The following is a 20,511-nucleotide window of genomic DNA, read 5'->3' on the forward strand; positions in this document are numbered from 1 at the left end:
GCTGACATTTGAACATGAGCCTGTAAGATGTGTTTTGAACTGGTTGCCGAAGAGCTTCTACACCTCCCTACCCTGAGGTCGTGCTGGCGTTCTTCCTCGGGCCAGCCAGCTCTCCATTCCAAGGCAACCCAGCAGCTCTTGTGTGTTTCGGGCATGCATGGAGGAAATCTCCAGCCCCAAAGTGCTTATCAGTGCAGGCTGCATTCTAGCGTAGGTAAGAAAAAAGGGTCCAAAAGTCCAGTAGATCAAGAAATGAGCTGGAAAGAAAACACACTAGCTTATTTAGAGCAACGAATCCGTACTCTGCATGCACAGTAGATTGCCTGATGGCTACTGAAGATGACCGGTGCTCAGGTCACACCTCATTCGTTGTCCTGATGAGCAAAAAAATATTTTATTTTATTCATTTTTTTATAGTACTGATAATAACACGTGATCTCACCGAATGGAAATAAAATAATAAGGATTTTTATTCCAAAAATATTTGTTATATTCTTACAACCTTTTCTTCAGATTGACTTCCTACTCTTAAGAACAATTTATCCTCTGAAGTGTGTCCGACTCAGGATTTTCATAACCAAAAGTGCAAAAACAAGACCAGTTAAGCCCAGGATGATGTGCCATCAGCCGAGGGCCAAGAAGAATTCATGACCAAAACAACCCTCAGTGTTCCATTCCCCTGTTCAGAGGCAGAATCCACCTCCCCCCCCCACTAAGTGATAAGTACCTTTGAGGAGGAAAAAAACCAACTCTCGTTCTTTTTTTGGATCTCCACATCAGTAGCAGGTGACCAGTAAATATCCATTTGTTAGAGTGTATCAGTTTGTGTCGGCATCTGCCAGAAGTCACTGGCTCAGCAGCTAGGCACCTGAATGGAGGGAACATTGGTGGTGGTCGCCTGCTGGGCACCTCTCAGCAGGGAAGGCCGAGAGAGTCTTGTGGCGGGTCAGGGCCAGGATGCCCTCTGGACTGAGTCCTGGCTCACTCTAGGACCCACGCTCTTTCCTCCTGTCACTCTGACTTTCACAGTTAGCTTGCAGTCCTGGAGCTCAGTGTCCCAGGTCTTCTCATTACCTCAGTGCAGATTTGAAAACCTATTCCAGTGAAACCGTTTCGATTATGCGATTCGGTTCGGGGGCCTGTTTTCAGCACGTTACTTATATGAGCTCTTAATTCTCACAGCAGCTGGTAGGTGCTGTTATGTTGGCTCTTAGGTGTACTTTGGGTTCATATGAATTAAGAATCAGCTAAGAACTCAAGTCTTGGTGCTGTTTTTCCCTTCCGGCTAACGAGTGATGCTGGGTCCATGTTCCACCCTTCTCCCCTCTCGAGTTAGGCTACAGCGGATGCCCCGTGGCCCCACCGCACCAGAACCTGCACCCCCTTCACCAGCGCCACGTCACTGTGCCCACCAGCGTCCCCCAGCAGCAGGTGTTTGCCCTGGCAGAGCCCAAGAGGAAGCCGTCGCTCTTCTGGCACACGTTCAACAAACTCACGCCTTTCAAGAAATGAAAACTGGAGGCTACACGTTGGCTGAGGTGTCTGTAAAGAGGAGAACCATTTCTGTTTCTCTGTGCTCAACCCAGTGCTGAGAATTTCTTTCGGGGACTGGTGAAGAATAGAAGTCTTGGACGTGACCGAGGTGCCTCTGAAGACCCAGCCTCCTCCTAGGAAGGGAGACGGAGTCATGACGCATGGCCTTGATGTCCATGAGACCACTCTGGGCCCTGTGCCAAGATGGCTGGGCCGCAGGAACCAGTGACCTGCTCTGCGGTGATGCTGAGTGGTGATCCCAGTGGGCATCACTGATGATGGGCGCACGCCCTGTTGCTGTTCCTGAGGAGGGACTCGGTGACAATGCCACTTTGGCACATGGATTCAAAGGGGACAGTCATGATGGGGTTGGTACAGTAGCGTCTCACAGCATGGACAAGCTGTTCCTGTCTTCACAGTATTAGGCGACTTAGCGCCTCAGTGCAGATGGCCGTGGTGTCCCCTGGTGTCCTCTGAATTGTTACCAAGTGGTAGTGCCAGCTTCCCCTGGCAAGATGCGTCCCCTACAGGCTAGAGGGAGAAGCGTGATGAATCCCTTCTGGGGAACACGGTCCGGGGGACTTCAGCATCCTGAAGATGCAGCTGCTTTCCAGGGAGAAAGTGTGAAATCCTGCCACAGGGTAAACTGCCCTTAAGGCAGGTCCCTTCCTGCTGGTGTGTACAGCATGTAACTCCATGGGCAGAAGTCACACCTATGTGCACGTCGTGACCTAAGGAATTAATCAGACCTATCCATTTGCAATATAGAAACCCATTTATTTTAATTATCTGATACAAACGAAACATGCACATGCATCCGTGGAAGGACATCTCAGAGCTCAGTGTGCTTTCCCACCAGTAGTTTCTGGAGTTCCCACCAGAATAAGTAATTAAGTTACAGTGACCTGAACATTCCACCAAGAAAACACGTGGTTCAGAGTAGCCCACCTTCCTCAGGATTCGAAGCTGACTTTGTTGCGTAAGCCCCAATGGTCGTGCTAACCCCACTCTTATTAATCTGTCAGGAGGGTTCTGAAGATTCATTCTTTATTAAGAGACCTTAACAATACATCTAACTCAGACATAGCAGTCTGTTCTAACGAAGGCCACATGGGCTGATATCTGGCGATAGTAATCTCCTCGTTGTCTATGTTGTAAGTGTTGATGAAAATAACTTTTAAATATGTCTGGAGACAAGTTCTGCAAGGGAGAGGCCTTTTAAATGTACTTAGTGCACTGGATGGGGATATTGTCATCCACACTTTGGTTTTCTATGTGAGAATCCCCTTTTTGTACACTACTCAGAGTCCTGTTTTCCAGTAGGCCTGTGCTGGAGAATAAACAAACCTGTAACGTCCTAGACAAAGGTAGAAACTGTACCTCCAGGCGTCTGGTCCCTCCTCCTTCACCCCCACCATCCCTCTACCCAGGGCCGGTCCCGAAGGAGGTGACATCCCACATCAAGAAGACCTAATTCTGGACATCTGGGTGGGCCTTCGAGCATTACCTGGAAATGTTGCCAGGTCTGCCCCCATGATGTGCTCACTTGGACGTAGGACGGCTACAAGGTGGTGCTGCCCTGGGCTCCCTGATACCCAGTGTCCCAGGATAGAGGCTGCTTCTCTGAGGAAGCTTCCAGGAGGTGCTGTGGCTCCGAGTGTAAGAGCGCGCACATGCGTGCGTGTGTGTGTGTGTGTGTATACATACACTTGTTTCTTTTGTGGATAGACCTCTCGATTTTAGTTGCATTTATATAACTGACCTAAAATTTTTACCAAGAGCATATAATGACCTATTTTGAAAATTACACTTAAAATGCTTTTTGTGGACCCGTCAGCAATAACTAGGAGTCTCTGTGCTAAACAGAGTTGTTTGTATATGCAACAATTTTGAATATTTTTTTAACACAAGAAAATTAGGGAAGAAAAGAGAACCATTTGCCTATGTCCCATTTTCAGTGAGGAGTCAATTCAAGTAAAGAACCACTTCATGGGCTTCCATTTACTAATGTTTCCTAAGGTGCAATGAAGTGATTTAAGTTCTGTGACCAGTCCCACTGTACTTCCTATCAGAGCCCTGACTTCTGGTTGCCACCTGTCCCTCCAGGGACTCTCCAGAAATAGCAGGAAGCTCGGGCACCGGCGCCTGGACAGTTCCCAGCGCCGCCCCCGTGAGCTCCATGCAGGGTGGGGGGTGGGGTGGGGTCATTTGATCGCAACCCACCCTGAGTAGGTTCTGCTTGGCCTTCTCTGGTGATTTTGAAAAATGAGAACATTTTTTAAGAAGGTAGAATGCCTTTTACTTCTTTTAAATCTGTTTATCTAGTTTGAGTTTTATTACCAGACGCATGAGTTTAGTAAAGAATCGATGGCTCAGTATTCTAATTTTAGATTTGCCCACTTTCCTTCTTGATGTAAGTCCTGTGCTCCACTTGCAAAGAACACGAGAGAAATAAACCAAGAGCCCCCAAATGGATTTTGTATGGATTTCTTGGGAATCTTGTTTTCTCCCTTTTTCCTCATTTTAACCTCGTATTGCATAATGCAGATGCCCCCACAATACACAAACACGCACTCTGTCTGTCACACACACACACAAAGATAGCAAAACGCTTTGACAAATCTCAATTTATTATTTATGTTTCAGAACCTGTTGGAAGACAGTTGAAATGGCCTTGGCCTTGGGTCAAAATCAACCTTCTCGATTTTCATCGTACCTAAAGTGCACAACCTTGCAATAAATCGTAAACTGTCATAAAATGGAATGTTTGTAAAATCTTAGAGAAATTGCATTCTTCGTCCTTGGCCTGCAAGTAAGCAAAAGGTTGGCAGCAATGTGCCAGAGCTTTTCCTGGGGGACCCTTCTTGCTAGGTTGTTTTATTGTTTTTTTGTTTGTTTTCAGAAGCTCTCCTCTTTTCCCCTCGTAGATCTGATTTTGTCATTGAAAACATTTCATCCCTGTCTGCACGAATATGGTTCTGAATACGTTGTACATTTTTATACCTAATCCAGACGAAGACCAACTCCATGCCTGTTCAGAAAATGCCCTCAATCCTACACCACTGTTGTCTGGACACAAAGCAGAAGTGCATTTAATTCACTTTGTATCACAATAGAAGTCTTCTGTAAAAGCCATGATTCAGTATTTATCTGCTGGAAAACTCTCCATGCCCAAACTGCTGATATTTCTCAATACACATCAAGTTAGTTACCTAGCCAGAATAGAAGAGCCTGATTACCTGGAGTTAAGGAGAAAATTGCTGTCTTGTTATTTTATGGAAGATGGGAGAAACCGATGTGTCCCTCACAGGACAGCACTAACAAGTGTGGGTACACGTCCTTCTATGGCTGACAGGCCAGGGATGCTGGCCACAAATCAGCTGGGTCCAACTTTTCAAAAACATTGGTCCCTATAAGCTTAACTGACACATGTTCTTATTCAAATTCCACTTGACTAATGCTCTTAGTCTCAGGAGGCTTGCAGTGACAGTAGAGCTCAAACGGTTTTGAGAAGAGTAAGTAGCAACTCTCTGAACTTTAAAGGAAAAACCCAGAAACTTACATATTTGATGCAAATGTTTTTAGCTAGAACATTCTGTAATTTAATAATTGGTCTTTTTGTAAATAATAGCATCAGCTGCATTTAACTTAACTATTTTGTAGCTTTTAGTGACCTTTTCCTTGAACTTAACTCAACATCAAGACAATGTTAAGTCACGTGCCAGCTTCAAAACTGATGAATTTGCTGTTGACAGCTGAAGTATGTTGTACAAGACTGCTCTAACTTGACATGTATTTCTGTTGAATGAAGTTTTTGTAAAAAAAAGAAATTTACAATGTTATTTGAATGATTTCTTGTAAATGCTGTGAATCTATATTTGTTGTTTTGTATCTGTATATTAAAGTTAATTTGCCAAACTGGTTCCAGTAATGCATCTGAGTAGTAAAATAAGACTATATATATATATATATATATATATATATTTTTTTTTTTTTTTTTAATTTAAAAAAAATTTTTTTTATGTAGAGAGTGAGTGCTAGGTGGGTTTCTGGCATTTCAAGCTCATTTCCTGTCTGGACATTGATAGACTTCCTTTCAGTAAAAATTCATCCATGGACGAGCAGGCTTAAGCCAGTAGACAGGTATGGAAGAAAGGGCTCCCAGTGAAAAAAGTCACCATGGCTTGGAGAAAGCCAAACCCAAAGTGCTAAGGCCCCCCTCTGTTCTCTAGACGGGGACGGTAGATGACCCGCACATGCCTTTGTATACACTCTTCATTTCAGAGCTGCTGCCCTGGTGGAGATGAGGCCACTTCAACCAGGAGGTTGGCTGCTTACCCTTTGGGGGCAGGGAACATAGAATTTCCATCTCTAATTAACAGCTCAGAGAAGTTGAGTAAATAGCCCATTGTTTGCTGTGACTGTAATCAGGAAAGTATTCCTATGAAGGTTGCCAAGCAGCAGTCCCCATGTTTGTTTACTCTAAACGTCCACCTACTTCCCAAACTGATCTGCTCCCCCTCCTTGGGCTGCCCTGGTAGAGGGGTTGGCTTAGGGGTGAGGAGGGGAAGAGGGAGCACTGGGAACCTGAAAGCTTGACGCTCAAGGGTGGCTTCCAGGGACCATGCCGGTGCCCTATGTTGGAAGGGGTGCAAAGAGGGCAGTGGAAACTTTCTAGAAGAGCCGAGGGGGTGACGACCTCTCATGACAGCCACCTGCTCTGTGCACTGGGGAAGCAAGCTGAAATGAGTAATCCTCCGTAGGAGCATGTGGTCAGAGGGAGACAGGAACATAAAGGTGTCGTCAACATTTTCAGCGTGAATTACGCAACACTAGGGGTGTGTGCAAGTTACATGGGCTTCAGCGTTCTGGGAGCCGAGTCTTCTCATCTGGTGTCAGGGAAGGAAGGTGGCCCGGGAGGCGAGGCCCGAGCAGCATCCCGGAGGAGTAACCCAGCACGGCAGGGCCCCTGGTTGTGTCGCTTGAATCCACGTGCTACACTTGTGTGAGAAGCCTTCGTGGTGGAAGTTGGATCCCGAAGACTCTGCCAACCAGGATGAGATGCTAGGGTTTCATTGTGTAGGGAAAGAATTGAAGGCAAGGGAAGCTGTGCCCAAATTTGCCCCAGAGCTCCTGCCAGTGGCAGAAGAAAGCGTGGATTTAAAACCAGAGGCAGGAGACGACCGGGGAGATGGTGTCCAGCAAAGAGACCATGGGAAGGGAGGGGAGGCTGGATGTGAAGGCTGCTCAGCCATGGCCACAGCCCTTGGGAGGAGATGTGGTTCCCAAGTTCTGCCTTGGGGGTGATGCTGGGGTTGATGGCCAGCTGCTGGCACCATCCACCGATCCAGAAAAGAATAGCAGGGACGGCGGGCCCTGTGCGACGGTCTGGTCCCACCTGTGGGGTGTGCCATGCCCCGTGCAGCCCCAGGGAGAGGTGGGAGTGGGAGAGGCCGGTGGAAAGGAAGCAGAGAGCAGACAGGCGAAGGAGAGGATCCACCTGGGAACGACCCCAGAGAGCGACCAGGCAGAGGCAGGCAGCAGGGAAGAAGCTGGGGATAGAGAAGGAGGAAGACAGGGACGACGTGGGCAGGAGGACAGCACAGCTAGAAAGGAAGGATTGTCAGCTGCTGTTCCCTCCCACGGAGGAAGGACTGAGGGTGGCTTGGTGCTTCAGGGATCAAGAGTCGAGCCTATTAACGGGCTGGTGGAAGAGAAACCGGCTCTGCTAAGGTCACTGAATTAAATCCTGCCCCTTCCCTGTGACGCTGGGACTGCTTCGCCTGTGGGCCAGATGAGGACATGGAGGCACGGCGAGTAGAGAGGGGTCTCCTCCGTTCAGTGGGACTTGCCCGACACCCGCATACCCCATTCTCTGTGTGGCCTCTGCAACCCAACTAGGTTCTCTGAGTTGGTTCTCAATACAGCGTTGAATACATTTGTCCTCCTGATGCTATTTTTAAGATCCATGTTCAGGTCCATGTTTCTTGACTCTGATCGGGAAAAATTAAAAATTGTTACAAGGCATCAAAAAAAAATAATCACATCATACTCCCCTCAATGGCAGATGGGGTGTGTGTGTGTGTGCAGAGACGAGCATGAAATTCTAATGTTACACAAGTGTCTAAAATCAAAGGACCTCCACAGAAGTGTGAGAGAGACAGTTAAATGATGTCCGTTCCAATGGTCTCGAGTTCAGATAACCTGTTTGTCTTCGGTTTTTGTCCTGTTGGCCCATGATGGGCCCAAGGTCAGTAGGAAAACTGCTCAAGCAAAGGTACAAACATTACTTTCCAGGAAGACACCTGCTGTGTAGATTCCTTCTTCCAGAATACTCGAAAGTGTACCCTGCTTTCTCCCTTTTTGGAGAAAGACGGAGGGGAAAGGAGCTAAGTTTTCTGAACTGGTAACGGAAGAAGATGCTACCAGACTCCACTGTGGCTGCAATTTTTGAAGTTCTTCCAAGACATCTTGTGCCTTACTCTGTTCCCTCCCCTTCCTGCTGTTTTGCAGATAGACCCCCTAGGGAATTGTGTGGCAGGAAGACATGATTCTATTTAGTTAGCCCTAGATTCCTGGTCTGTGCCGCACCTGGGTGCAGCCTGCAGCCCCGGGGGTCAGGTAAGTGCACTAGGAAACAACTTCTTTAAATTCAGTTTCAGGCATCAGAGTCCGAAAACGGCTCTCCCATTTCTGGTGTGCGATGATCCTGCTTAATTATTTGCAAAATAGGCAGATTCTACAGAGCTATGGGTAGGCAAAGAGCAAGCTGGTCTCAAAATTCATTCTTGAGGAAGAGAGTGGACAGGAGATAAAAGCAGATTTTGAAGTTCTGCGGGAACACTGCAGACTGGCTGGGAGCTTTCTTGACGCTGTCGAAGAAATGGTAAGAGTAGCAGACTTGGAGGGAGCTTTCTAGAGAAGCTGGCAGATTCTTTGGCACAAACGGCAGTGTGTACATTTTTATATTTATGACTATACTAATTTACAAGGTGTAGCTTAAAAACGAGCCCCTCCACGAATGTTGAAGAAGAAATACATGGAATGTACGATGGGTAGGGCGTGTGGAAGAAAACGTACTCGAGAGGAAACAACTTGCGATGTTTAGATCCTTAAACTGTCGAATCTGGGAGGGATGATAGGGCTTATTCCAGCCCTTGAATTCGAGGCACAGAGGCAGAGGCTCAGAGGCTGGGAGACCCACTACAGCTCAGCTGGCCTCTGGCAGGTTTTTCAGTGAATGGAGTAACCTTTTATCAAGAAATTCAGTAGTGAGGGAGCCATCTAGGTCAAGCATAGGAGAAACAACCAGAAATCAGAAGTTAACTAAATAAGGACCTATGGGGGGAAGGCGGGGTGGAGGTTGTCTAACTCCAAAGCCCTTGCGGTCTGTAAGCCTCTGCTCGGAACCTGTCGGCGTGTCAGGTTTATGAGATCCCAGCAGAAGGCCAGGGTCTTTTGTCCCGTGAACTTGACGTTCAGCAGAGGGATTGCCTCTGTTCTCTAGGCTTATATGGATCTGTCTGAGGCAGGGACTGTTCTCCGTTTTAATCTGTTGCCTGAAGGGCTGTATATGGAGGGAGTGCTGGCTAGTCTGACGACTGGGCTGACTGCCCAAGTCCACAAACCTCCCTCCCTTTGGATGAGTGCTCAAACCTTTCACAGCAGGAGCCTTGTGTTAGTCAAGATGTGGGCTTAGCAGCAGGGAAAAGAGACCTCAAATCACAACTGCTCAAGCAAGTTTGTATTATACTTCTCTTTCTTACCTTTCTTTCTTGCTTTCTTTCAAGATTTTATTTATTTAGAAAAAGAGAGCACAAGCAGGGAGAGTGGCGGAGGTAGAGGGAGAAGCAGGCTCCCCGCTGAGCAGGAAGTCTGACACGGGGCTCCATCCCAGGACCCCAGGATCATGACTGAGCCAAAGCAGACACTTAACTGAATGAGCCAGCCAGGTGCCCCTCGACTTCTCTCTCATGTCGGGGATGGGCTGGTAGGTGAGGTCTGATCTGTGCTATCATCAGTCACTAGAACTTTTCTATCTCTAAAGTGTTGGCCTCCTTCAAGGAATCCAAGATGTCTCAGCTATGCCCAGTCCAGCCATGGGAAGGGGAAAGGCACCCAGGGAGGGGACAGCCCTTCCCTTTAAGGCTGTGGTCCTTACACAGATGCCTCTTGTTCAGTTCCCACTGGCCCAAATCTAGTTTCTATTTTATTTTATTTTTTAAGATTTCATTTATTTATTTGAGAGAGAGAGCACAAGCAGGGGGAGCGGCAGAGGTAGAAGGAGAAGCAGACTTCCTGCCAAATAAGGAACCCCATATGGGGCTCGATTCCAGGACTCTGGGATCATGACTTAAGCCAAAGGCAGACGCTTAAACGACTAAGCCACCCAGGGGCCCCACATCTAGTTTCACTGTATTATCTGGGCTGCCGCAAGGGAGGCTGGGAAGTGTCCACTGTGGGCAGCCACATGCCATCTGAAATTTCTATTACCAGGAGCAAGGAGAGGAGAGGTGTTGGAAAAACTAGCAATCTCCACCAAAGGCACTGACACGGATTAGAATTAACACCCGGTCTCATCCCCAAGTGATGCTTCGTACCCAGCTGGAGCCAGGATATTTCTTTCAAAAGCTCTTTTTCTCTTTCTTTTAAAATCATTCCACAAATATTTGCCTGTGATGTACTGAAAATAAGCAAGTGAGAAGATGCTATTGCTATCTTCAATATGCTAATAACATAGCGTGGCACCAAATAAGTGATCCCAGTGTCGTGTAGCATGGCGAACAGATGGGGGTGTTCCAACTAAGAGAAGAGGGAGGGGGAGGAGAGAAGGAAGGTGGGGCTTCCTAGCTCCAGTGCATTCTGGGGCAACACCAGACCTAGCAATTAAAGGCTGAGTGTATCAACTGTACTTGAACTAAGGAAACTGGGGATCCAATTCATGGCTTTGTGAAACCAAAAATGTACCTTTTTATTTTATTATATTAATTAATTAATTAGTTATTAAAGATTTTATTTATTTATTTGCCAGACAGAGAGGGGGTGGGGAAGCAGGCTCCCCGCTGAGCAGAGAGCCCGATGTGGGACTCGATCCCAGGACCTTGAGATCATGACCAGAGCTGAAGGCAGAGGCTTTAACCCACTGAGTCCCCCAGGCACATATCTGGGAGCAAAGCATATTCAGTTATTCAAAATCATTTACTGAAGTTTGCCTTCATGCTAGGCACACGGTATAAGCAAATATCTAAAACTAGAGAAAGAAATTGCAGAAGGATAAATGCTTGTTTTTATCTTAGTTCTTCTCCAGCTGGAGGACAAAATGGAGTTTTATCTTAATTTGACACTTTTATGATCTTGTGATCTTTGTATTATTGGAATAATTGTAGCACACATTATTTTAAAAATTAAAAAGGAAAGATTTGGACCCCTGGGCAGAGGTTGGTCTGTGGCATTCAGATTCGACTACTACCAGTCACTTCTGAGTTAAACAGAAGAGGATGGTGGAGAGTATTTATGGAATTTGGCTCTAAGAAAACAACTCAATTTCCTGAGATGGCGTAAGTTTGTGACTTCAAAGGGAAACATCTGTATTTCCTTTTCCAAAAGTACTTTATTTGCTTCAAAATGGACCCTGTGATATTTTGGTGCTTCCATAAGATGGCGACATAATCCTTCAGATGGCAAATCTTGCTGGTTTAAAAAATGTAGATCTAGAAATATTTTAATAGACACGGTAAAAAAGCATTTTTTAAAAAAAGAAAAATTCTCATAACCCCACCATTCTAAAACAACCATGTTCACTTGGGTATGCTTGCTCCTAGTTTTTGTCACTATGCATACATAATTACATAGGTACACTCATCACATGCATGGCATTTTTTTTTTTTAATTTTTTATTTTTTATAAACATATATTTTTATCCCCAGGGGTACAGGTCTGTGAATCACCAGGTTTACACACTTCACAGCACTCACCAAATCACATACCCTCCCCAATGTGGCATTTTTTTTTTTTAAGATTTTTTTTTATATGTCAGAGAGTGCGCCGCACAAACAGGGGAGCGGCAAGCAGTGGGAAAAGCAGGCCCCCCGCTAAACAAGGACCCTGGGATCATGACCTGAGCCGAAGATAGACACAACCAAAACTGAGCCACCCAGGCACCCCGTGCATGGCATTTTAGTCTCCTTTTTGAAAATTCAGCACAACGTAGATTTTTTTTTTTAAATATATTTTTTTAAGATTTTATTTATTTATTGACAGAGAGATTACAAGTAGGCAGAGAGGCAGGCAGAGAGAGAGAGGAGGAAGCAGGCTCCCTGCTGAGCAGAGAGCCCGATGCGGGGCTCGATCCCAGGACCCTGGGATCATGACCTGAGCCAAAGGCAGCGGCTTAACCTACTGAGCCACCCAGGCGCCCACAACGTAGATTTTTTACCTGTTGCTACGTGCACTACGTACTTATTACAGCGGTTACATAATATTCTATGAACCACTTAGGGTCACACGTTATGTGGTATACGTTTTTTCACTATTACAGATAATGCTGTGCTTAATATCTTCGGCACACAAATTTTGGATTATTAAGAATTTTCGGGATGAGATCACCGTGTTTAAGATGACTTTTCTCTTTAGCTTTCCGAAGGACTGGACAGAGGTCCTTTGCCTTCAGCACTGTATGAGAGCCCAGGTTCTGACCTGCTGCCCTAGCCTCGTGTCATTGTTTTTCTACGTCCTAACTTTTACCTGCCACCACACATTCATTTCATTCGATACATATTTATCAACACATGGGCCCATGCTTAACATGTACTGGGAATACAGTAAGGAGGAAAGTACAGTCAGATGGAGAGCCAGATTTTTAGTCCATGAGCAGAGATGTAAGCCCCACTACGGTTCCACGAAAGGGATGCGGTGCCCCTTCCTGGGGAGATTTGATGTTATCGAGAGGGTCCCCTGAGTCCCTGTGCACACTAGCCTGGGACCTCGCTGCGTGCTCCCTTTGCCTAGGACACTTGGTCTGGTGAGCTGCTCCGCTCCTTCAGGTCTCACTGTAAACCTCACCACCAGCTTTGCCTCCGCTCCTGACAGGGCTGGAAAGCAAATCGAGAACTCGCAGGAGGACGAGGGGGTGCTTCACGAGCCGGGTGTCCTGTGCTGCATGGGCCCTGAGAATTCTCAGTGGTCTGCCGCAGAAGCAAAACCTTAACTCGAAGAATACGTCTGATCATAGTAGGACTGCTCGGAACGCTTTACTATTTTTCATTCCATTTTATGTGGGTTTTTCTGTGGTAAAATAGACGTGACATACAATTTACTACTTGAGCCACTTTTAAGTGTCAGAAATTCGCATTGTTCAGCTGTCCCCACCCTCCACTTTTGGAACTTTTCCATCTTCCCAAACTGAACACTAGCTCCCACTCCCCCCCCACCCCCCAGCTGCTGGCCACCAGCATTCTACGTTCTGTCTCCGTGAATGTGACGGCTCTGGGGGCCCCATATAGTGCAATCTTACAGCACTGGTCCTTTTGTGTCTGGCTGATTTCACTTAGCCTAAAGTCTTTAAGGTTCATCCATGTTGTAGGATGTGTCAGAATTTCCCTCCTTTTTAAGGCTGAGTAATGTTCCGCCATCTGTGTACATCAATCACGTTTGTTCAACCAGTCATGTGACAGTGGACATGGGGGTGGTTTCCACCTTCGGGCTATTGTGAATAAGGCGGCTATGAACACGGGTGTACACGTATCTGCTGGAGTCTCTCCTTTCAATTATTTTTCACATCTACCTAGAAGTGGGATCAAATGCTAATTGTTTGCTTTCCTATTGAGAATGTGCTTTTGGGGTGCCTGGATGGCTCAGTTGGTTAAGTGTGTGCCTTCAGTTCAGGGTCCTGGGATCGAGCCCTGCATTGGGCTCCCTGCACAGCGGGAAGCCTTCCTCTCTCTCTCCTACTCCCCCTGCTTGTGTTCCCTCTTTCATTGTCTCTCTCTGTCAAACAAATAAATTTAATCTTTAAGAAAAGAAAATGTCCTTTCATGCACATTGGGATCAAATTTGATTTTATAGCAGCCTTGTGAGACAAGTGTTAATCTCTTCTCTGGCTCTGAAAAATGGTTTACCCAAAGTGGAGTGATACATGGAACTATCTGACCTGGAACTTGGCTTTCTCCTTGATCATCACCATTAAAAGCGGTCCAGGTCACATGTGTTCCTTCCAAGAACAATGGCCTTCTTCTTCTTCTTCTTTTTTTTTTTTTTTTAAGATTTTATTTATTTATTAGAGAGTACAAACAGTGGGGGAGAGGCACAGGGAGAAGCAGACTCCCTGCTGAGCAGGGAGCCTGACACGGGGCTCGATCCCCGGACCCGGGACCCTGACCTGAGCCAAAGGCAGATGCTGAACAGGCTCAGCTACCCAGGTGCCCCAAGCAGTGGCCTTCTGATTGCAAGCAGCTTTGTCTGCTACCAGCTCCTGCCCTTATCTGCCCTGACCATTCTGTCCAAGGTTGACCGGGGCTGGGTCCGGGTCCCACGGCAAGGAAGAGGGGCTGTGTCTGTGGCCCCCGCAACAAAGGCTTCTCCTTTGGGTCTGTGTTTCTCTCCTGCAGTTCAGCTCCAACATCTGAACCATGAGGATCTGGTGGCTCCTGCTTGTCGCTGGAATCTGCACAAGAAACATGAACTCACAGGACACATGCAGGCAAGGGCACCCTGGCATCCCTGGGAATCCTGGTCACAATGGTTCGCCTGGGAGAGACGGACGAGACGGAGCAAAGGGCGACAAGGGCGAGGCAGGTACTCAACACCTGGGGCTTCGGCTGCCCTTCCGTCTACCCTTCTGTTCCTCTTACATCTTTGTTCATTCACCACGAGCATAGCCATCACCGGCCTAACCCCACTCCTTCATTCGTGCACCCCTTGCCCAGAAAGCAGGGGCTGGGAGCCTGCTCCAGGTCAGATTCTGGGCAACAGTGCAGGCCCAGACCAACAGGGCCTCCCCTCCATGGATGTTCTCGTCTAGGCGGGGACAACTGGGAGCCATCACCTCGGATACTACAGGCCGTCCTCAGAAGTATATGACGTTGTAGATCTTTCTGCCTCAGATGGCAGTTATGGTGGGTCTTTGGCACACGGGGCCTATAGAGAAATCTGATTGCTAAACGTTTAGCAGAGAGTGCCCGGCTGCGGAGCAGAAGAGTTACTGCCTTGCCACGCAGTGAGGCAGGTGACGTGGGGTGACAGAGAATACAAAAAGACGGTAACTGAAACCACACAGCGGTACTCAGTTGTGTATGTCCTCTGTTGGAGCCCGTCCCAGGGTTTGGGGATTTGGCGACAGGATCCAGCCTCTAGGGAGGAGATCTGCAAAAGCCAGGCTATGTGAGCAGTTTCCATAACACCAGCTAATAGGCTTGGTTCTTGAATGGGGTTCTTGAGCCTGGGTCTGACCACAGGGTCACCTAGCTGAGACATAAGCAGACTGATCTATCTGGGTGCAGGGAGAAAACATCAAAACTATGGAAACTTTTTTATTTTTAAAAAAGATTTATTTATTTGAGAGAGAGAGAGCATGAGTCGGTGGAAGAGGGCTAGAGGAGAGGGACAGAGAATGTCAAGTAGACTCCCCGCTCAGTGTGGAGGCTGACGTGGGGTTCAATCTCAGGACCCTGAGATCTGAGATCATGACCTGAGCCAAAATCAAGAGTCAGACACTTAACTGATTGAGGTACCCAGGTGCCACTACTATTGACATTTTAAAAAGATAAATTAACATGAAGAAAAAAAAAGACCTTTACAAATATTGGGGTGCCTGGGTGGCTCAGCTGTTAAGCATCTGCCTTTGGATCACGTCATGATCCCAGGGTCCTGAGGTGGAGCCTGCATCAGGCTCCCTGCTCAGCGGAAAGCCTGTTCTTCCTCTCCCACTCCCCCTGTTTGTGTTCTTTCTCTGTCAAATAAATACATAAATAAAAACTTCAAAAAAAAATTAAGATGTGAATTGACTTGGGTGGCTTCACTTGGTCCCTTTGCAGATGGACCTCTACCATTTGAGGCCTGAAATGTGTCCCCCTAGGAGGAGGGGGAGCCTTCACACGCTCATTATCCAACAGTGTACTGTGGTGTATTGTGGTTACAACCCAGCCCAAGGGATTTTCAAATTGTCCTATCACAAACAGATGGGTGCCTAAAATGCTTCTGCAGAAAAATCAAAAATTGGAGATTGATTTGATAATGCAAACATGAAAGAGTCCCACGAAAATAGGAGAGCTGTCATCTGTCTTCTTAGTGTGAACTCTTCAACTGTAAGTGAGTAGGAGAAAACAGTGATGAACTAACCAGATCTGACAAGAAGTCTGATGAAAACCTAGAAATTTTTAGGACTTTGGACATATGAATTTATATTTACATTCATTAAAATGAACCTTATCCTCACTGTAAGCTTTAGCATGAGATGTCAGTTATTAATAGAAGCACCCCCAATTAATTAGACATTTCAGGACTCTGTGTGGAATGTGACCACAAGCCATTGTCATTTTTCCTCGGCAATACGTTATAGTATGAAAACTTCACTAAACTTGATGATGAACGTTTAGAAGCCTTTTTGATATTTCATAATCATATCAGAAGATGAGATATTCCTCTGACTATATTAACAGTAGTTGAAATAATACACAGAAAGAAACTTCAGGACGGACTAAAATTAATGCTTTGCCAGCAAATACTGTTGGCATATGGATTTTTTAAAAGTCTTTGTTAAGATCTGGATAAATGAGTCTTAGAACCAATCACTTACAGGAAGTCCACTCTGTAGGTGAATGAAAGACTAGGTGTTTCTAAGTGTTTCCCAGTTTTTGGCATCTGGTGCTCCAAGGGCTGTGTTGGGGGGCTAGGTGAAGCAGGTGATCACCAACCATCTCTCTAACCACTGCCTTTCAGTCTGCTCTGTGGGGTCTCCAATGGGGACTATGTCCAGCGAGTCCATGCCACTTTTTAGAGTGGCAATAGTCCCGTCCCATTTCTGGGTAGTAATAAGCCCAGTCCAAGTTAATGGCAAAATCTCAATGTCAATGAAACCCATTCTTTCACCCTCCCACTGGGACCACAGTGTGCATGTGTGTGTGATGTGGGTGCACATGTGTGATGTGGGTGCATACGTGTGGGTATAATGTGTATGTACACACACAGGATACAACTCTGGCTTCATGACTCCTTCATCTTTTGCCTCCAATCCCCTTCCTTACAGCAAGGACTGCCTTTGACTCTAGAGACGTTGACCTATAACATGGGAAGTCAGACCTCAGCCTGCTCTGAGCTTAAAACTCATGTGTAGTAGGCAAAACCTCACTCACCAGAGGTTCCCAATAGTGTCTGCCATGCCAACTTGATCAGTGAGGTTTACCACCATTCTAAGGTGCTGGAGAGATCCTTCCAGAATCCTCCGTTTCATCCCAAATAGTGCCAGGTAACTGTAGTCATCCATGTTTTCATAGGAGGCTAGTGAACCTTCCATTCCATTCTATGCAAGAGAGATAGAAAAAGAGAAGTGAGAAGGCCACCCGGTGCCTTCAATGGCCAGTCACTCTCTGAGTTCCCCTCACAAGAGAAAGACGTCATTGTGATCCTCTGTGCACATACTCCCTTCCTGTCCTGCCTTCCCAGAGCTGGGTGCTTGGGAGCTCCACCCAGCGCATTTCATAGTTTACTTCTTGTACACAACTCTGCACCCCTGGTGCTCAGTCATGTGTGCCTCTCTCCATCTGCACTTCTGAGAGGGGCAGTGTGTGTGTTAGGGCTGGGCACACACCCAGGACTCTCCAGTCTAGACTCACGATGGAGACCACTGTCTAGGAAATGTGGAATTAGAACCTGAATTCTTGTTTGTTTTCTTCTCTTCCGCCTAGGAGAACCAGGCCGTCCTGGCGGTCCGGGGAAGGATGGAGTGACGGGCGAGAAAGGAGAACGAGGTCAGGAGTGCTGTTCATCTTCCCGTGCTCTGATTCCAAGCCATCGGTGCCTGAATAACCATTTGGTGCTCAGCAAGGACAAGTCCTTTCCTAGGCTCTGAGGACGATCCAGCAATAAGGGCAAGATTGCTCTTGCTCTCTAGAATCTCAATTCTTTTTCTGTAAGGGGCCAGATCATAAGTAATCTCAGCGTTGCTGACATAGGGTCTTGGTCACAACTGCTATGTAAAGTAGCCACAGATACTCTAGTAGTATGTGGGGCTGTGTTCCAGTGAAACTCTATGAAAATGGAAATCTGAATTTTATATAATTTTCATGTAGTACCGAATATTATTTGCGACTATTTAAAAATGCAAACCGTTCTTAGCTTGTGGGCCACATAAACAGGTGGGAGGCTGGATTTGGTTCAAGGGCCGTTGTTCGCTGAAGCCCAGTTTAGTGGATTACATTGAGGAGTGACATTAAATTCTGACTCAGTGCTTCTGGCAAGACTGCATGGAGAAGGTGGCGCTGGAACTGGGCCCTGGGGGGTAAGGAGGGCTCTGGTGGTTTTGACTAATGAGGAGAGAGAAGTCACAACAGCAAACACAAATCATCTTCACTTTGTGCTAGGTTGTTCTAAGTGCTCTTCACGTATTGACTCAATACGACAGCCTGTACATGAGGTCGTAGCCTTATCCCAATTTTACAGAGGAGGAAACAGAGGGCTAGGTGGCTAATCAGCTTGCCTAATGTCCCATTGTGCCTACGTGGAGGAGACAGGATTGAACCCTGGCATTTAACTCCAGACTCCGTGTTCATAACCACTGCTCTCCAGTCGGGGGGGGAGGAGATAGGGAAGCACCAAGAATGTATGCACAGTGGGGACCGGGCTCAGACAGTCAGTGCAGTGGACAGGATGGCCCGGCCAGCAGAGAGCAGTGACTCCCACACTTGAGGAGGACTTTATTCTGTGCTCACTCCCATAAGGAGTTTTGTCAAGGATGTCAAAGTAGGGTGAATTTAGTTAACCAAAAGCAGCCCGAGTTCATCTGCCTTCGGACATTCTTCCCCCTTCCAAAGACAACGTTCTCAAGGACCTACATCGTTTAGTAGTCTGAGGAGTATCCTGGGATGGTAGAGATCTGTGATTTCTAATACAAACCCCAACACTAACACAGTCGACGAGTCAGTTATTTTGCGCATATGCACGTGTGTGTGTGTGCTTGTGTGTGTGTGTGTGTGTGTGTGTGTGTGTGTGTGTGCTGTGCACTCATTTTAGGAGTAAATTAATGTTCAGATCCCGAGCAGCTACTGAACCCGGGCACTGCTTTATTTTATTCATATGCTCAACAACGGCAAAGCCAAAGTCGGTTTTATAAGTTGATGTTTCACAAATCATCTTTTCCTTTATTCTTTCTTTTTCCCTCTAGGAGCAGATGGAAAAGTTGAAGCCAAAGGCGTCAAAGGCGATCAAGGCTCACGAGGACCCCCGGGGAAACATGGGCCAAAGGGATTTGTTGGTCCCATGGGAGAGAAAGGTCTCAGGGGAGAGATTGGCCCTCAAGGGCAAAAGGGGGATAAAGGCAGTGTGGGGCCCACTGGCCCAGAAGGGCTAAAGGGCAGCACTGGGCCTTCGGGCCCAATGGGTCTACCTGGCCCCGTCGGCCCCATTGGGAAGCCTGGCCCCAAGGGAGATGCTGGGCCCTTGGGACCCCAGGGAGATCCAGGAGTCCGGGGAATGAGAGGCTGGAAAGGGGACCGAGGCGAGAAAGGGAAAATTGGTGAGACTCCAGTCTTGCCCAAGAGTGCTTTCACGGTGGGGCTCACGGTACTAAGCAAGTTTCCTAGTTCAGATGTGCCCATTAAATTTGATAAGATCCTGTATAATGAGTTCAATCATTACGACGTGGCCACGGGGAAGTTCATTTGCCACATTGCTGGCGTCTATTACTTCACCTACCACATCACCGTTTTCTCCAGGAACGTTCAGGTATCTTTGGTCAAAAATGGGGTGAAGATACTGAACACCAAGGACGGCTACATGAGCTCTGAGGACCAGGCGTCGGGCGGCCTGGTGCTGCCACTGAAGCTGGGGGACGAGGTGTGGCTGCAAGTCGCGGGCGGGGAGAGGTTCAATGGCTTGTTCGCAGATGAGGACGACGACACGACCTTCACAGGTTTCCTTCTATTCGGCAGCCAGTGATGGGGAGACGTGTAGGATCTGCCCCCCTGGCCCCCTCGGAGCTGGCTTGGTGAACAGTTTCTCAGATGGCTCTGCTCTGCGACCCACTCTGATTACTGTAATCGTCATAGAGAGACAACAATAGGAAAGTTATCCTTAAAGCCGGTTTTATGTGACTTACATTGCTGTTTCCAAGAGTAAATTTAAAAATGCTTGCACCAGGGCGCCTGTCGGGGAAGCCTGTGGAACTCAGGGTTGGGAGTTCCAGCCCCACGGTGGGAATAGAGATTAATTAAAAATAAAATCTGGGGGCGCCTGGCTGGCTCAATCAGTAGAGCGTGCCACTCTTGATTTTGGGGTCATGATCTGGAGCCCTACATTGGGTGTGGAGATTACTTTAAAAAAAATCATATAAATAAATAAATGAAATCTTAAAGAATACTTGCCCTATCTATTATAAGTTACTTATGATTTTCCATCGTTTCTTTTACTGGAAGAGTGCTTTGCATATACATTTCTTTTTTTTTTTTTTTTAAAGATTTTATTTATTTATTTGACAGAGAGAGATCACAAGTAGGCAGAGAGGCAGGCAGAGAGAGAGAGAGGAGGAAGCAGGCTCCCTGCCGAGCAGAGAGCCCGATGTGGGACTCAATCCCGGGACGCGAGATCATGACCTGAGCCGAAGGCAGCGGCTTAACCCACTGAGCCACCCAGGTGCCCCTGCATATACATTTCTTATAGGACTCGTGTTCTGATGTCATTTTAGTGCTTGGAGGAACCACATCAGGACTTAGCCCTCATCTGAATTTCTGAGGACAGTGGGAGAAAGGAGAGGGAAGTGTTCAAACGTTC

The 20,511-nt window shown here is 47.0% G+C and overlaps 2 protein-coding genes across 9 annotated transcripts in view; both read left to right on the top strand.

The window, feature by feature from the left end:
• The window catches only part of SPATA13 (spermatogenesis associated 13), a 341,308-nt gene extending 335,853 nt beyond the window's left edge, over window positions 1-5,455 (top strand). For 6 of the 8 annotated variants that reach the window (XM_059144759.1, XM_059144761.1, XM_059144762.1 and 3 more), the window contains one exon: window positions 1,337-5,455. In XM_059144759.1, coding sequence (XP_059000742.1) covers window positions 1,337-1,512 — 176 coding nt within the window. In that variant the 3' untranslated portion in view covers window positions 1,513-5,455. The remainder of the gene's footprint in view (window positions 1-1,336) is intronic. The other 2 variants (XR_009347123.1, XM_059144760.1) reach the window with 2 other exon arrangements.
• A 2,618-nt stretch (window positions 5,456-8,073) lies between these two features.
• C1QTNF9 (C1q and TNF related 9) lies at window positions 8,074-20,133 on the top strand. Its single transcript, XM_059143890.1, has 4 exons — window positions 8,074-8,154; window positions 14,139-14,325; window positions 17,433-17,495; window positions 18,908-20,133. The coding sequence occupies exons 2-4, from the start codon at window positions 14,160-14,162 to the stop codon at window positions 19,678-19,680; spliced, it is 1,002 nt and encodes a 333-aa protein (XP_058999873.1). The 5' UTR covers window positions 8,074-8,154; window positions 14,139-14,159; the 3' UTR covers window positions 19,681-20,133.
• Window positions 20,134-20,511: the final 378 nt, after the last annotated feature.

This window comes from Mustela lutreola, chromosome 13, assembly GCF_030435805.1.
Source record: "Mustela lutreola isolate mMusLut2 chromosome 13, mMusLut2.pri, whole genome shotgun sequence".
NCBI classification, from domain to species: Eukaryota; Metazoa; Chordata; class Mammalia; order Carnivora; family Mustelidae; genus Mustela; species Mustela lutreola.

What these genes read in the sequence shown, in the direction of transcription:
- C1QTNF9 (XM_059143890.1), top strand. Translation starts at nt 14,160, where the DNA reads ATGAGGATCTGGTGGCTCCTGCTTGTCGCTGGAATCTGCACAAGAAAC. An exon ending in GGGCGACAAGGGCGAGGCAG is followed by an intron (nt 14,326 to 17,432) that starts GTACTCAACACC and finishes TCTTCCGCCTAG; the next exon opens with GAGAACCAGGCCGTCCTGGC. An exon ending in GGGCGAGAAAGGAGAACGAG is followed by an intron (nt 17,496 to 18,907) that starts GTCAGGAGTGCT and finishes TTTTCCCTCTAG; the next exon opens with GAGCAGATGGAAAAGTTGAA.